This window comes from Papilio xuthus, unplaced genomic scaffold (assembly GCF_000836235.2).
Source record: "Papilio xuthus unplaced genomic scaffold, Pxut_1.1 DF829660.1, whole genome shotgun sequence".
Lineage (NCBI taxonomy): Eukaryota > Metazoa > Arthropoda > Insecta > Lepidoptera > Papilionidae > Papilio > Papilio xuthus.
Genome location: NW_013528989.1, coordinates 1,753,967 through 1,770,101, shown reverse-complemented (window position 1 = coordinate 1,770,101; position 16,135 = coordinate 1,753,967). Strand labels below are relative to the sequence as shown.

The window sequence follows — 16,135 nt, the reverse complement described above, 5'->3', positions numbered from 1 at the left end:
TAAGCCCTACAATATGAATTAACTATTGTGTACTAATGGCTCTATTTGATCCTACCAATATTATAAATGAAGATGTTAAAAGATATCTCCAGAACTACTGTATGGACTTCGCTGAAATTTGGCATAGATGTAAAACATAGTCACACAGTAGTACAGGAAGAAGATAGGCTTCTAATTAAGATTTTTTTCATTTCCGCGTGGACGACCTAGTAACTTATAATAATCTGCAGTTATCTTGTTTCTTTTTTGTTGCACATGCAGTGGGTCAATGTTAATGCAACATTCTTTGGAATCTTACTAATAATAGGATATAGTTAACATATCAGAACAGAATCTTTGTAAGTGATTAATCATTTTAAGAATTAAACATCTCAAGCTTGACTCTTATTATGTTACAGTTTCTTTCTTATGAGGGGGGGACGGCGCGTACGCAGTCCCCACTACCAAAAATTACGCGTCCGAGTTATCCGCATTAGGGATAATCGCAGGGGTCAACCCAACCGCAGTGCAATGGAGGGGCCTCGCCCTGGGGGAACCGCCTTCGTGATCACGGTAACCCCTACGCCAGGTAAGTATGAATTCACAGTCGCGGCACGCGAACCTCATCCCCGGCGAAAGACTTTCAACATCGCGATTTTGAATTTACAAAAACTATCAAGCGACATCTATTGGGAAGAAAACATACTTTTTGTAGTATAAGAAGCGATAGATGGCGCTGTAAACAGAAATTTCATTGTAATTTGAGAGATAAAATTTTCCAGCCTTTTTTTGTCTATATCCTGTGTCCTTTGCAGTATTTTATAGATAAAATAAATAAAAGATATTGTCTTTCCACCAGTTTATTGATCAAAAACATGATTTATGTTACAATGTGTAACGCCTTTCTAATATAATCTCACAGAACAAACCGCAATAGCAACGTCATCGGTTCAACTATACTTATTTGCCTACATAATTAACTTTCAGTAACATTCACCTATTTAAGTCAGAACAAAGCAAAAGATATTCATAGAACACTAGCTGTCGCCTGTAACTCTGTCCGTGCTGAATTAAAAAAACTGTAACCTATGTATTCTTCCAGACAATGTTCTATATCTATGCTAAATTTCATAGACACGTTCAGCCATTCTGGAGATACCTTCTAACAAACATCTAAACATTCGCATTTATATATTATAATCTAAATGGTGTGTCTTTATATGACCTTTTAAACTGCACTTTTGTACAAAAGCCTGTCCGCAAACAGCACAAGCAAATCTTCTATCATTATTATGTATCCTCATATGTTCTTTTAATGTCTTTTTCCTCGCATAAGACTTTTTACAAACTGTACATTCATATATTCTTTCTCCGTTATGTTTAATCATGTGAACTCTTAATTCGTTATTCGTAAAACATGAATATGAACATAAATCACAATGAAAATCCCGCTCCTCTAAATGATCCCTCTTCAAATGTCGTGACAAAGAATATCTTCTATCGAAAGATTTATCACATACATTGCATTTATATTTCAAAGGTGTCATCCCGTGTGTTTCTACTAAATGTTTATGCCTTTTAAAGTATTCAGAGAATCTTTCCGGACATTTTGGACATTTGAATCTTTTTAAATTCATATGTACAGCTGCGACATGGTTTTTCTGTTTCTGTGCTGTCGTGTAAACCTTTTTACATATTTCACAAGGGTAATTACCAGCTTCGTGTAAAGATTTTGTATGTACACGTAATCTATATTTAGTTATAAATCCTGAACCACACTCTTCGCACACATAATTCCTGTAATGCACATTCATATGACGCTCTATTGAACCGAAAGTTTCAAAATTGAATCCGCAAACTTGACATTCAAATATATTAGTTTGTGTTAATTTGAACGGTATAACACGGTCCGTATATTCGTTGTGATAATTTTTCTTATGAACTTTAATCAAATGTGATTTTAAATCATTTAAATTTGACACTTTCTCATCACATATAGTACACTTTAAGTTAGTCACATCAACGTAAACAACGAAATATTCAGCACCGTATGTTGATAATATCTTTTTTATATCTTTCTTCTTATGTTGTGTTAAATGTTCACGTAATTTATCCAAACTATCACATAGTTTACGACAATAATAACATGGGTATCCGGTACAATTTCTGTTTTTGAACGGTGTTGCATTACTATTTTCTAATAAAATTGATGCGTTTAACACATGACCCATTTTCTCTGATATATAAAGTTTTCTTTTCTTTATCTGTGATGGATCTGAGTCTAGCAATTTAGCTATCATTCTCGGTAACACTATTTTATCTGGAAAAAAAATAAAATTAATAAAAAGAAAAAAAAACATGAAATCTCAAACTAAAGTAACGCAGTTATTTAGTAACCTAATATGAGTGTTGGCATCTTATAATTAAAATATCCACTTTCCTTTAGTCTTGAAGACCTCACAAGTCTTTTTACATATCTGGACAGTTTAAAAACTAAAAAAAAATTTGCACAGATTAAAAAAAAACATAATTAGTAGTCTATGTGTTCTTCCAGACTATGTTCTATATGTATACCAAATTTCATCAATATCCGTTGAGCTGTTCTGGAGATACCTTCAAACAAACATCCATCTAAACATTCGCATTTATAATGTTAGTAAGATTTAGTATAAGGTCTATGTCTAAAAAGACTACGGACCATGAGTCTGTGGATGGCATTTGTTGGAAAAACAAACTCTATAGTAAACTAGTTTGACACATCTCTGCTAAAAGTTTGTCGGGTTACTGCAGGCCTATTAGACATCTATCCATACCTTTCAACATTTCAAGATGTTTAAAGAATGCAGGGCAGGCAGTTTTCAGTGATTCTCTTGTCGGTAGTTTTAGACTATGTCTCGGGAATCTTGCCAGTAAAGCTGCTTCAGGATCTAAAGGTTCCTCTGGTACATCTTTAGTTGATATATCTGAAAATTAAATAGAAAATATACATTAAATTTAACAAAATTAAAGGTGAAATGGACATATAAATGTTATGTTAAAAGAACATTTAATGATGATATAAGCAAAAGAGTAATGAGATTGAATGTGGATGGCTACAAGGGTAGGGGAAGACCAAAAAAAGTATGGAATGACTGTGTGAAAGAGGATATGCGTAAGAAGGGGGTAGACTCGGATATGACGGCTGATGGAGATGTATGGAGGAGTAGTACATACTGTGCCGACCCTTGATAGGGATAAGGGCAGGTTGATGATGATGTTAATAGAACATTTAATCATATGGTTACAGGTTCAAATGTCTGTCTTAAACCATATCATAGAGTATTTGTTATTTAGCAGTCTCCAGTGACTGCGCACATGAAAAAAGCATATGCTATATTTCATTGAGCTTCAACCGTTCTGAAGATACCTTCAAACATCCATCTATTCATCTAAACATTCGCATTTATTTATTTTTTAACAGCGGTAGAGCCCGCTTTAACGTCTTTACAGGAATTGGCCCGGTTCGCCCAGTGAAATACCACGACCACACAGAAGACAGGCGTCAAGTGGAAGCAATTCCGCGTGCAGTCTGATGAGTGTGTGTCCCGGAGGCCTTATTTAGTCCTCTTTCCCTTCCCACCCTTTTTCTTATAAGGAAAAGATGGGAAGTGGAAGTGGACTTTCCGGATGAGAGGATGCATGGAAAGGCAATCTTCTTTCTGTGCATCCTCTCCTCCGTCGATTAAAGGTAGGCAACGCATATGCAATTGCCTATGTCTATGGGCAGTGATCTCTTCGCTATTTCAGCGATTTCAGGTGGCCGCTCGCTCATTTGCCACCTTATGATATAAAAAAAAATTATAATATTGGTAAGATCTAAGTAAGATACCTTTATCTATATCACCGCAAACATCTTCGATGTTGTCTACGAAATATTCAGAATCAAAATCCATTGAGTCATCGCCCACCTTCTCCACTTTCACATCAATCACATCCTCAGTTTTTATCTCTTCAACATCTTCCAATTCATGAGAGTTTGCTGGAACTAAAGACAAATAATTTAATTAGGAACAGCTACTCTCAGTATGAGTCCAGTGACAGCACTAAATAGTTTCGGACTGTTTATTTTTTGGTTCTTCATGGTCAAGGAAATCTTAAGGGGCTATTGATCTGGAAATTGGTCTGTAAAGTCAGATTTTAATACTTCTACTAGCCCTTTCCCTTGGTAAGCAAAACACATGCTATGTCTTAAAATTTTAAAAACATCTATGGGCTTCACTACACCTACCTACATGAACAGAAAATTACTTGTTTATTACTGTATAACATGAAAAAATATTTACCATTTATAAAAACAGTTTCTTTCTCAGTGATTGCATTTAAAAGTTGTTGTTCCGACTTTACAATCGTTATACGAAAATTATTAGCATTTCTTAGCTGCTGTACACATGAGGAACAGATCAGAGGACTCAATGCAGTATTGGTTGATAACTGAAAGAAAATAGATATAGGTCATGTCTTAATTGTGAACTAGATGTGTATATAACGTAGTGAACATTAGTTTATGTATTTTATTATATTTTTTACTCACGTAAATGTTGAAACAATTCATTATTAAATCCATGTAAATTTCTTTGTTACCATTCCACGTATATTCTGTAAATAGATCTTGATGCTCGCCTTTTTCTATACAGAAACGACATGTACCATATCTTTTTTCCATTTTTTATATAATATTAAAGTTCTATTTTTTCGATTTTCTAATAATATCAACAAACCTATAATTAATCTGTCAAACAACTGTCAAATTTCTGTGTAGACTAGGGATGTACGATGCGATCCTAGATCCTTTACTTCGGTGAATCGATTTTAGATGCAATGGAATAAGATTCATTTTATTTTTTATTATTTATTAGCGGCTATTAATATTTATACATTAAAGTATCAGATTATCGAAAATTACACTGCGATTATAATAACGGTAATGTTTTGTTTAATTAATTTGTTGTTGCCGGTACAATAAATTAATTTCACAAGTGTTTCGGGTACAACCCTAGTTAAGTCACAGATTATACGAAATTACAAAGTAAATAAATTTAAATATTGATTTCCGCGAAAATTAAATCGATTACGAATTGCATGACGTCTTACATCCCTTTAAAGTATCCCAAAATTTGGGTTATATTATTTGGGCCGCAAATACGTTAGGTTCGACTTTACGTGCATAACTTATTTATAAAGTGTACGGTCTACAAAACAATCAACACTTGTCATAAACAAATTATAGTTTATTAAAATTAAAATTTATTTACACATAATTAGGAATAACAATTTATTAACAAGGTTGTATTTACTATGAGCAGAACGTCATTTGCCGAAAAGCATAATAAAATAAACATGCAATATTTGTTGGCACATAAAGTTAGTTTAACCATGAGAAATTTGATAATGCTTTAATAACCCAGGTTTGCTTTTAAATTGTTTAGAACATACATCACACACAAAATTCTTTTCTGTTTTATGTTTAATTCTATGATTATTTAATTCATATTTCATTAAAAACATTTTTCCACAATCTTTGCATTCATAATTCTTTTCTGTCCCGTGTATTCTTCTCATATGACTCGTATAATACGGTAACCAATCAAATGTCTTCCCGCAAACCTCACAAGTCATAATTTTAACCCGTTCCTTATGCATTTTAAGGTTATGTTGATGTCTTTCATATGTACCAAAGAATCTTTCCGGACAATAATAACATTTTATCTTTTTCTCTGTATTATGTATATAATCATAATGTTTTCTCATATATTTATTCGATTTGAATATTTTACCGCAAGCAGGACATGGATATTCACCTAATTGGTGAGTTTCGATATGTCTGTTAAGACGACTTGCAGCTAAAAATATATCGCCGCATTCGTAACAAATGTAATTACTATAATGTGAATTCATATGACCATCTAAATAATGATAGCTCGAAAATGATTCACTACACAACGCGCAATTTAATTCACTATTCAGTATAAAAGGTATAACTTTAGTATATGCTTCGTCTAGAACAATTTCATGTTGTTCTTCAAGATGACGGAACATATCATTCCAATTTGTTATAGAAGTTAAACATATTGTACAATGAAGACAATGTATATCTAATTTAATAACTTCATTTAACCACGGAGGTCTCATTATTTGATCTATACCTGATGTTCTTTCTGCGATATGTTTAGTTCTTGTGTGTGTTCTTAAATCCTGACCGTCTTCAAAACCTGGACTATCGGAACAATAAATACAATAATATCGTGAAGCTTTAGATTTATAAGGTACAGCGTTTGTGTATGTTAATATTATCTTTATTTCTTCTACAAGTTTATTGTGTTTCTCTTGTTCGTAAAATTTATTTGGTTCGTCATCTTTATCTGAAAGAAATTCAATGCATAATACTTACTAATATTATAAATGTGAATATTTAGATGTATGTTTGTTAGAAGGTAGCCAAAACAGATAAATGGATATCACTGAAATTTGGCACAGATGTAGAACAGTCTGGTAGAACACATAGGTTACTTATTCAGTTTTTTTTTAATTCCGCGCAGAATCGTGGGCGACAGCAAATTTTTATAATGACAAATTACATTTTTGATAATTAAATCTATCCATTATTAGTATGTCTTTTATTCTCTAATTAAGTAAAATACCTTTGTGCAATAATCAATAGACATTTTAATGAAAATTAAGTACTTCTTTGGGTGCCAGAAATGGTATGTGCAGGCAAAAAAAAATGTTAGGTTAAGATTTTGGCTTTACACCAATTGATTCTTTCAATCAAGAAATAAAATTGCCTATTCTATATTAAATAAATGACCTATTCACCTAACTTATGGTAGGCTATGAGCCCCCCAGTGGGGATGTATTTAAACTTACCCTCTTTTTTATTCCTTGCCGCATGAATCTTTGCGGTTACCGTCTTCCGTGGCACACCGTAAGTTACAGAAGCTTGGGCAATTGTCATTCTCTCGCTTAACACAGCATCGATGGCCATTTTCAATGCACTAACACTGTACTGTTTGTATGTCTTATTTCTGAACTCTTTTGGCAGCTTTTTCGGCCATTTTGTAACATCTTTGGTGGTTTTTTTATTCAAATTTTGTGATTCATCTGAAAGTAATAGATTAGTTGTTTATGATTAACTAGAATTATTGTGTTGTGTTTTAAAGATTTTTTTTTAATCATAAGGTGGCAAACGAGCGAGCGGCCACTTGAAATCGCTAAAATAGCGAAGTGACCGTTGCCCATAGACATACGCAATTGCATATGCGTTGCCTACCTTTAATCGACGGAGGAGCGGATGCACAGAAAGAAAATATTTTCCCTTCCTATGCATCCTCTCATCCGGAAAGTCCACTTCCACTTCCCATCCTTTTCTTATAAGAAAAAGGGTGGGAAGGGAAAGAGGACTAAATTAGGCCTCCAAGAAGCACACTCATCAGACGAAACGCGAAATTGCTTCCACTTCACGCCTGTCTTTTGTGTGGTCGTGGTATTTCACCGGGCGAGCCGGACCAATTCGTGCGAAGGTGTTAAAGCTCGTTCTACCACTGTTTAAAGTTAAATTGGAGTGATTTGACAATTACTAAAGTGCATTCCATATTTTAACATCAAAATAAAAAAAAAATAGTACTAAAGCAAATTAAAAAAGTTATACAACATAAAAAGAACTCACTATGATTATATAAAAATAAGCAAAAGAAAGTCTACAATTAAATAATTAAAGAGGGTATGGACCAAGTCTTTAATGTCATTTACTCTAATTAAAAAACAGGATTAAATATTTTTTATCCTAAAAAAAAATAGAGAAATTGCTGCAGAATTGGTTCTTATAGGAAAGCAATACAATTTTTTTTTCTTGCTAACTCTGGGTTATACATGCTATATTCATTACTTTCTTTTTTTAGTTTCACAAGTACTGTGTTGCAACAATTGCTAGTCTTAACTAATCTTACTAATATTATAAATGCAAATGTTCAGATGGATGGATGTTTGCTTGAAGGTATCTCCGGTAGATGTTGAACAAAGTCTCAAAGAAACATAGGTTAATAATTAGGTTTTTTTTAATTTCAGGATAGAGTCGCGGGCAATTGCTGGTTATTAATAAAATCAATTGTGTGTGCGTGAATGGCCAATTGCTTAATTGGTACTTCTTAAAAAACATACCATTTATTATATTATCATCATCACTGGACTGTTCTTTACTTCCTTCTGTGAAATCTAAATACTCAATACTTTGATATTCCGATTCTTTCTCTGTTTCTACCTCTTCCTCTTTTGCTATTGTATGTAGGAACACTGTAAGAAAAAATAAATAAACACATAAACCCAATATCTTGCTCCTCAATTTATGATCAAATTAATTTCAAATTTTGGGAAAATATCTCATCATGTTGTATTTCTAAGAAAATTGAAATAGTTTCAAGCTCCTCCCTACCAATGAGTCACACATCATCAGGCCACAGTCAACCATGCAGGCCAAGGTTGGTTGATTTCACACATATATTTAAATTTCTTCTCAGATATGTGCAGGTTGCATCACTATGTTTTTCTTCACCGTAAGAACGTCAGATAAATGTACATATGTAAATCGGAAATCGAAAGACACATTGGTACATGGCGGGATTCGAACCCAGGACATGCAGATAGCAAGTCAAGTACTTGACTCCTGAGCCACCAACATGTTCACACACCATTTTTAAAACAATCATATATTTTTAATGAACTATCCAATTTACTTTAATCCAAATTGATTTTAACATGTTCTAAACCTAATGCCAGTACAGTAGTGCTCAAAATTATCGCTGGCATACAAGAGATAAAACATAAAGAGATAAAAATAAAAAACTAAGTGAGTGTCCACTTACTTTTATCCTGATGCTCTTTTAGCACTTGGATGCTTGCTATTACTTCTCTTCTGAAACTGAGAGCATCTCTTAACCTCTTAATGCAAGAATTACATATCATTTCTATACTTTGCAAATGTTCGTCAGCTTGCGGCTATAAAATAAAATTGAGGTTATGTTTTTCCTATACAATTCTCAAATTTGCTTTTATTTAAATAGTTATCAATGTACTAGTTTATATGTATTTTGATTTGTAATTTTACTTACTGATAGCGAAAAACATTCTGATAACATTTCTCCGTATATTTCCGTTTCTCCATCAAATAGGTATGGCTCCCATAAGTTTTGTAATTCACCTTCGTTAAGACAGCATTTACATCTAGCTAAGAAAATAAACGTTTCAGCATTAGTTTCCATGATTAATAATTAACCAAATTAAATTTTAAGATTTTTTTAACATAACGCAAATGCAACAAATGTCAATAAGCAAGCGCCATATTTGAATTTTGACATTTCTTTTTTTTTTTTAATTTTTCGACCTGGTAACATAGTACTTTAGGTCTTTTGACATTTCTTATTTTATTATTTTATATACTCTTTGATTTCTTACGTGCAAACCGCAAAGATTAAACAAGGTCTAGGCTGGTGAGAGAAGCGCTCCCAACTGTTGGTTCAATAAAATATGTAAAACCTACATGAATATAGAAAAAAGAATATTGTATAAGTACATAAGAAGATGCAAATACCACAAAATATAAAAGTAAACGGTAAATGGCTCTGTTTTCGGTTACTTTTAAAGTTTTATGATGGTTATTTTGACAATTCATTTGACTTTTCAAAGATATTAAAAAAGTCACTTTTAAACTCTTTGCCAAACATCCAAACATGTCAATTTGTATGGCGTGTCCCCCCTATGGATGTGTGTTGTCGTCGTCTTTTAATTGTTTTACCAACAAACTAGAATTATGTGTTCATAATGAATTTTATTAACAACTTGTGAATGAAATATTGTCCCATATATTATCACAATGGCTACCGTAAAAAATAACGGACTCATAATAGATCCAGCTCTGTGCCGATTCTGCAGAGCTATAAAAAAATGTAGATTGTTGACTGCCGAGTACACTTGGATGGAAAAGAAAGAAGTATACGCCGATATGGTGATGGATTGCTTTGGAATTGTTGTTAGTATTTCTTTTATATACTTAAATATTCATAAATATGAACTCTCAATGATTAAGTATCTAACAATGAACTTATTAGAAAATATTTTTAATATTTATTTAATCAAATTTAAACTGAAAAATTTATTTGTAAGAAAATTTCTAAAGCCTTTGCCTTTAAAAAAAATTTAAGCAAGACGAAATTGTTTAAAGTTACTGTGGACATATCCTTAACATAAATATATAGCTTTGTTGTTCTGTAAAATAAACAAAAAAAAATTATTTCTTTTATTTCAGTTGTCACATATAGATGAAGATATGAAGGATGCTGGAGTTTGTGCCACTTGTGTTGTTAGACTAAGAGATGCTTGTGCATTTAGACAACAAGTATTGCAGTGTGAAGAACTATTCCTGAACGCTAAGCTTGAAGATAAAGATGGTAAGAAATTTACATGTATTTATAAGTCAACACAGAAATTTAAAGATATGTATGAAGTTAACCCATATTGTGACAATGGCAGCATGGTTGACAATGTCCTTGCCTAACTTAGGGTAGGCTCTTAGACCCTCAGTGGGGACATATAGTGAGATGATGATGATATATGTAAAACTGTGGTCAATAGTGTAAATTTTAATTGCAAATATACTTGTATATAAAATTGGACCTGGATAGGTGAGTCTAAAGGATCACAATATTTTTCTCCTTTATAGAGATTTCTCTCTTACCCAAGTTTCTAGGTAATGGAGGTTGTCTATTGGGATTGGACAATAACTATCCCTTAGACATTTCTCGCTTATCCAGGTTTTTTTAAAGTTAAGTGAAAGGCATAGACAATGTTTTATACAGATTTATAGGCTGTGGCCACGGTTAAAGAATTTTCCAAAACTTCTTTTAAATTGCAATTTTTGAGTTTTTCCAAAACAAATAAATATTTTTCTATTTATAATATTACTATACATTATCTGTAGAATGCTACTATGAAACCTATAACATTTCTGTTATGTCCAAGTCAAAGAAAGGGATAAAACCCAATTTACTAATATAATAAATGTGAATGTTTATTATATTAGTTTATTATTATATATTGTAGTACGCTAAGATGGATGTGTGGTGTGACAAGGAAGGATAAAGTTAAAAATGTGTATATTAGAGAAAGTTTGAAAGTAGCGCCAGTGATCGAGAAATTGAGGAATAAAAGATTAGCGTAGTTTGGACATGTTATGCGGAGGGACGATAATGATATAAGAAAAAAAGTTATGAGATTGAATGTGGATGGCTACAAGGGTAGAGAAAGACCAAAAAAAGTATGGAATGAGTGTGTGAAAGATATGTGTAAGAAGGAGGTAGACTCAGATATGACGGCTGATAGAGATGTATGGAGGAGTAGTACATACTGTGCCGACCCTCAATAGGGATAAGGGCAGGTTGATGATGAATAAATGTGAAAGTTTAGACCAGAATCTTGATGAAATTTGTCATATATAAAACATAGTTTATAAGAACACATAAGCTTATTAAACACATTACTCATATTAAAAAATTGCAGATACGAAAAAAGATGTTGAAATTGATGGTGTGGAATTAAAAGCGGAGCCAAAGGATGACATTAGTGAACACAACTCAGTAGGTCCGGAGCCCCAGGATGATAGCATGGCTGATGATTACTCAGCAGATGATATTGAAGGTATGTGATATTTATTACAAACTAAACAATAGCAAGTGGCATGCCGGTAGACATCTACAATTGCAGATTGTAGAATAAATGGAGGACACAGAGAAAAAAGATATTTCTCCTTCCTATGCATTCTATCCTCTGTGAAACCTACTTCCCCTTCCCATAATTGTCTCATAAGAAAAGGGTGGGAATGGAAAGTGGACTTAAATTAGGCCCCTTGCACACACACTGATCAGATTGTAGTTATAATGAGTTTTCTCTTGAGCTGTGTCTTCTGTGTGCTTGTGGTGTTGCAGCGGGTAGGCCTATTTTTCTCTAAAAACTTAAGATATTACCACTGTTAAAAACAATACTATATTTGAATAAATATTGCCAAACTTTTCTTTAATATGATATGATAGAAGTCCCAGATTCCATGTATTAAAAGAAGAGGCCACCTCAAAGGCCGGCAACGCATCATCAGTTCCTCTGGTATTGCTGATATCCATGGGCGTCGTTGAACACCTCGGTGTTCCCGCTGCTTGTTTGCCTCCTTCTGTTATAAAAAAAAATAAAGAAATTGGAAAGGATATGATTAATAGATTGTGTTTATTATTTTAGTAATTTTTTTTAATTATCACAACAATTTATTTTTTATTTTTAATCACTATGATAATTGAAGGTATTGTTAATTACAGATGTAAAACCGAAAAAGGAAGACAATGATAAAACATCAATACAATCAGAAGATGAACCGATGGATGATGACAGTGATTATTCCATCTCATCATCAGATTCTGATAAACCAATATTAAGAAAGAAGAACAGCAATCGAAAGAAGAAGGATAAAGCAAATGGAGAACAGAAGAAGAAACAGAAGGGAGTAAAGAAACAAAAAGCAGGTGAAAGATTAGTTTTATATTATTAAAGTTGCTGTCACCAGTGACTCCATCCGTACGGAATTCAAAAAAAACAATTGTAGAACAATATAGGCTACTTATTGTTAGGAAGAAATACCGACACTGTACCGGTGTGTCGCAACACTAGCCTTACTAAATTGTCGACGTTTGTGTCCCCTCACTTCTCTTCTCACTCATTCATTCTGACATTTGACTTTGTAACGAAAGTGCGCCATTCGCGCCAAATGATTCTAATATTTTTAGGTTATGTTATTAAGGTTTTTTTATTGCGCATTTACACCTTAAACCATTTAAACTTAAAAGGAAGCTACTATTTATGGATATTCTGAGAAGTCTTTCGATGCTATAGGCATCAATATTTATATATATATATTTCTTTTTAGGTTATAATTTTTTTTTAATTTTTTTTCAGGTACAAGTTCAAAACAATCAATAAAAAATAAGAAACCACCAGTGGAAAAGAAAAATACATATGATAGAGATTTAGATTGTATGTCAGAGGAGAATTTACTAACAATAATACAATATTCATACGTCTGTCCATTCAAAAATAGACGGAATAATTACTATTGTTTTTACTGTAAAGATTATTATCCTAAACCTGAAGATTTACGTGAACATACTGTATCACACGATACGAAACCCTTCCAATTATTAATGGGTTACAAAAAAATGCCAAAAATCGATATAACAAGAATCGATTGTAAATTATGTACAACGAAAATCGATGATTTGGGTACATTCAAACAGCATATAGATGAAGTTCACGGGAAGAAGATATATTTCGAAGCGCCTGATAAAATGTTATTATATAAATTAACATGGAACGATTTAGTGTGTGTGATGTGTAGTGACGTATTCGAAGATTTTAATTCATTGAATATGCATATGGTGGAACATTTTAGTAATTATACGTGTGACGTTTGCGGTGTATGTTTCCTTGAGAAGCCACGTTTGGATGCACATTTGAAACGTCATAAAGACGACGAGAGACATACATGTGAAGTGTGCGGTAAAGTTTTCAAATCGAATCATTATAAAGATATGCACGTCGATATTGTACATAAGAAGAAAGCTATAATAAGATGTCCGAGGTGTGATGAATGTTTTATGTCTTATGCATTGAAAAATAAACATTTAACCGAAGCTCACGGACAGAAAAGGACATATCCATGCAATTTGTGTGATAAAGTTTATAATAGACAGAAGACATTGACTGAACATCAACGTAGGAATCATCAGAAAGTATTGAAACACCAATGCGAGTATTGTGATCAAAGATTTTATTTGCCGTCAAGATTGAAAGAACATATGGCAACACATACAGGTGAGAGAAACTTCCGCTGTGAATATTGTGAAAAGAGTTATCCTAGATTAAAATCATTGCAGTATCATATACGTACACATACGAACGATCGGAGATATAGATGCCATATATGTGGTCAAGCGTTCATACAGAATGCAAGTTTGAAATCACATATAAAAAGCCATCATCCAGAATGTGATATAGAAGGTTGTTATTTCTAATATTAACAAGTATAATAAGATTCAAACTTTATACCAGCTTTTGGTGACCGAGCTTCAAGCAATTGCTGGTGTGCGGGCTTGTTCTAAAATGCAAAGTGCCCAGGTATCGGATCTTGGGTAACAACATTCAGATTTTATCATGTCTGAGCGCGCAATATGGCTATAGATTAATTTAGACATAATCCTGAATAGTACTAACAACGATCGACTCATTCTGCAGAGCGAGAAAAAATTATAGGAATTACGTTTGTCTCGCTTTGAAACAACTAACGAGCGTTGTTCGTACAATTCCTGATTATATCTAAATGAATAACAAGACAACTTTATTGGTATGTTCTGCCGATAGCTAAGTGTTGTGTGTCTCGTTAAAAATTGCGAGCCTACATTAAGTTTGGATGTCACTATAGATTTGGTTGAAGTTTGAAGTATACATCACAATTTTGTATATATCGTCGAGTGATAGTTTTTAGTGATTAGCGTGATATAGTGAATGTGTTGTTATATTTGCAATTTACATATAAAAAAGATATTTATGAATCTCCATATGTAATTATCATCGCGAAGAATATGTTGGTGATGTCACAATGGGGGGAAAAAATTGTAAGCTCTTGGTAATTGGCGCCGAGTGAACTGTCAGCTGTCAAATTTTTTTAACGTCAGTTTCGCATTTTTTTTTTAATTTACAAATGTGATCTTTATTAGAAAAGATCTCCGAAGCTGAAATGGATCTACAGTTTAGAAAAAAAAGCAATTAAATTAATTTACGTTAAAATTACGTATTATTGACTTTTTTTGAGAGAAATTTGATGAACGTCGTTGCTATGACTATAAACCATTTCCATCCATCCAAGTATTTTGTATGTAAAGTATAAATGTTTTGTTTATCTGTGGTTAATTTAGTGCTAATCACTTGATTGACTTGATCGTGCTGACATCTTTAGTTAGTAACAGGCAATTTTTCTCCCCATTAAGCAGTTTAGGCTTTAATTCAATTAATTTCATAAAAAAGAGGCTAAAATTGTTGGAAATTACTATATAAAGATTATTCCAAATCGAAATCAAAGGCATAAATTATAAATAAAACATTTTTAAGAAAAAAACGTAAATATTTATGGTATAACTCTTTTCAAATATTAAAGCGACTCAAGGTTATCTGCGCAGTGCATCTCGCAACGCCCCAACACATCTAACATGTGTTCTGCGCAATAATTGACAATAAGTTTAGAGCCGCCAATATATATGGCAGCAACTGTAACCTGAGATTTACATTACGAACTTTAGTACGTTATTTGAAATAAATTATAAATTAGTCGTGATATATGAATTATTCAGTTACAGATTAGTTTATGACTGAAATCTTGCAAGACAAGAAAACTTTTCTAGTATTTTTTTAAAGGATCTGTGTTGTCACAAGGAGTAAATAATAGCACTGACCTCTATAAATGGATTGGCTATAAGACGTGGTATTTTGTGCCTATTTGATTTTAGCACTGAGACGCGTTTAAATAAGAAAGAAGTAAAAGCTGTATTTTCCAAGCAATCGCCTATCCATTTATAAAGCTCATTGAGTAATCAATTAAATCTAGTAAAATGTAGTTAAACCTATGCAACAGTCGAAATGTAGACAAATAATATGCCTAGTTTACATAATGCCAGTACAGTAAGACATTAGCGCTCAAAACAGCGCTGGGATACAACTGGTATGTAAACATTAACTGGCGCCAGTGAGAAGACAGTCAATGGAAATCAAGTATTATTGTCCTACTACTGGCATAATGTAAATTAAGTATTAGCCTATTTTTTACATTGAAGAAAGAGCTTTTTAATAGTAAAGGAATTTTTAAATTCGGTTCAGTAGTTTTTAAGTTTAATTTGAAAAACAATTTTACATTATACTTTGATGAGTATTATTCGTAATTAATGGTCGCGTTCTAATTTAGAAGTACAATATATTTATGAATGATGTATTAATTTTATATACTCTGCAAGTAAACTTACTTTTTGTAAGTTAATATCGT

At 32.6% G+C, this 16,135-nt stretch overlaps 3 protein-coding genes across 3 annotated transcripts; 1 reads left to right on the top strand and 2 right to left on the bottom strand.

Annotated features, from left to right (window-relative positions):
• Positions 1 to 1,166: 1,166 nt before the first annotated feature.
• On the bottom strand, positions 1,167 to 4,896 carry LOC106115489 (zinc finger protein 431-like). Its single transcript, XM_013308899.1, has 5 exons — positions 4,550 to 4,896; positions 4,302 to 4,449; positions 3,848 to 4,003; positions 2,793 to 2,942; positions 1,167 to 2,299 (listed from the first exon to the last, which is right to left on the bottom strand). Exons 1-5 carry the CDS (start codon positions 4,679 to 4,681, stop codon positions 1,167 to 1,169), a joined length of 1,719 nt encoding a protein of 572 aa, XP_013164353.1. The 5' UTR covers positions 4,682 to 4,896.
• Positions 4,897 to 5,272: 376 nt separating this feature from the next.
• On the bottom strand, positions 5,273 to 9,354 carry LOC106115498 (zinc finger protein 546-like). Its single transcript, XM_013308911.1, has 5 exons — positions 9,120 to 9,354; positions 8,874 to 9,006; positions 8,173 to 8,304; positions 6,883 to 7,116; positions 5,273 to 6,377 (listed from the first exon to the last, which is right to left on the bottom strand). Exons 1-5 carry the CDS (start codon positions 9,267 to 9,269, stop codon positions 5,386 to 5,388), a joined length of 1,641 nt encoding a protein of 546 aa, XP_013164365.1. The 5' UTR covers positions 9,270 to 9,354; the 3' UTR covers positions 5,273 to 5,385.
• Positions 9,355 to 9,611: 257 nt separating this feature from the next.
• Positions 9,612 to 16,135, top strand: LOC106115928 (zinc finger protein 287). The gene is made up of 5 exons (XM_013309582.1): positions 9,612 to 10,036; positions 10,313 to 10,454; positions 11,563 to 11,700; positions 12,369 to 12,572; positions 13,003 to 16,135. The coding sequence occupies exons 1-5, from the start codon at positions 9,881 to 9,883 to the stop codon at positions 14,115 to 14,117; spliced, it is 1,755 nt and encodes a 584-aa protein (XP_013165036.1). The 5' UTR covers positions 9,612 to 9,880; the 3' UTR covers positions 14,118 to 16,135.

Excerpts from the sequence above, each read along its gene's own strand:
- LOC106115489 (XM_013308899.1), bottom strand. The coding sequence starts at position 4,681 with ATGGAAAAAAGATATGGTACATGTCGTTTCTGTATAGAAAAAGGCGAG. Across the intron at positions 4,450-4,549 it reads TGAATTGTTTCAACATTTAC|TTATCAACCAATACTGCATT; the intron begins GTGAGTAAAAAA and ends ATTTTCTTTCAG. Across the intron at positions 4,004-4,301 it reads AGAAACTGTTTTTATAAATG|TTCCAGCAAACTCTCATGAA; the intron begins GTAAATATTTTT and ends ATTTGTCTTTAG.
- LOC106115498 (XM_013308911.1), bottom strand. The coding sequence starts at position 9,269 with ATGGAAACTAATGCTGAAACGTTTATTTTCTTAGCTAGATGTAAATGC. Across the intron at positions 9,007-9,119 it reads CAGAATGTTTTTCGCTATCA|CCGCAAGCTGACGAACATTT; the intron begins GTAAGTAAAATT and ends TTTATTTTATAG. Across the intron at positions 7,117-8,172 it reads TGATGATAATATAATAAATG|ATGAATCACAAAATTTGAAT; the intron begins GTATGTTTTTTA and ends TATTACTTTCAG.
- LOC106115928 (XM_013309582.1), top strand. The coding sequence starts at position 9,881 with ATGGCTACCGTAAAAAATAACGGACTCATAATAGATCCAGCTCTGTGC. Across the intron at positions 10,037-10,312 it reads TGGATTGCTTTGGAATTGTT|TTGTCACATATAGATGAAGA; the intron begins GTTAGTATTTCT and ends CTTTTATTTCAG. Across the intron at positions 11,701-12,368 it reads CTCAGCAGATGATATTGAAG|ATGTAAAACCGAAAAAGGAA; the intron begins GTATGTGATATT and ends TGTTAATTACAG.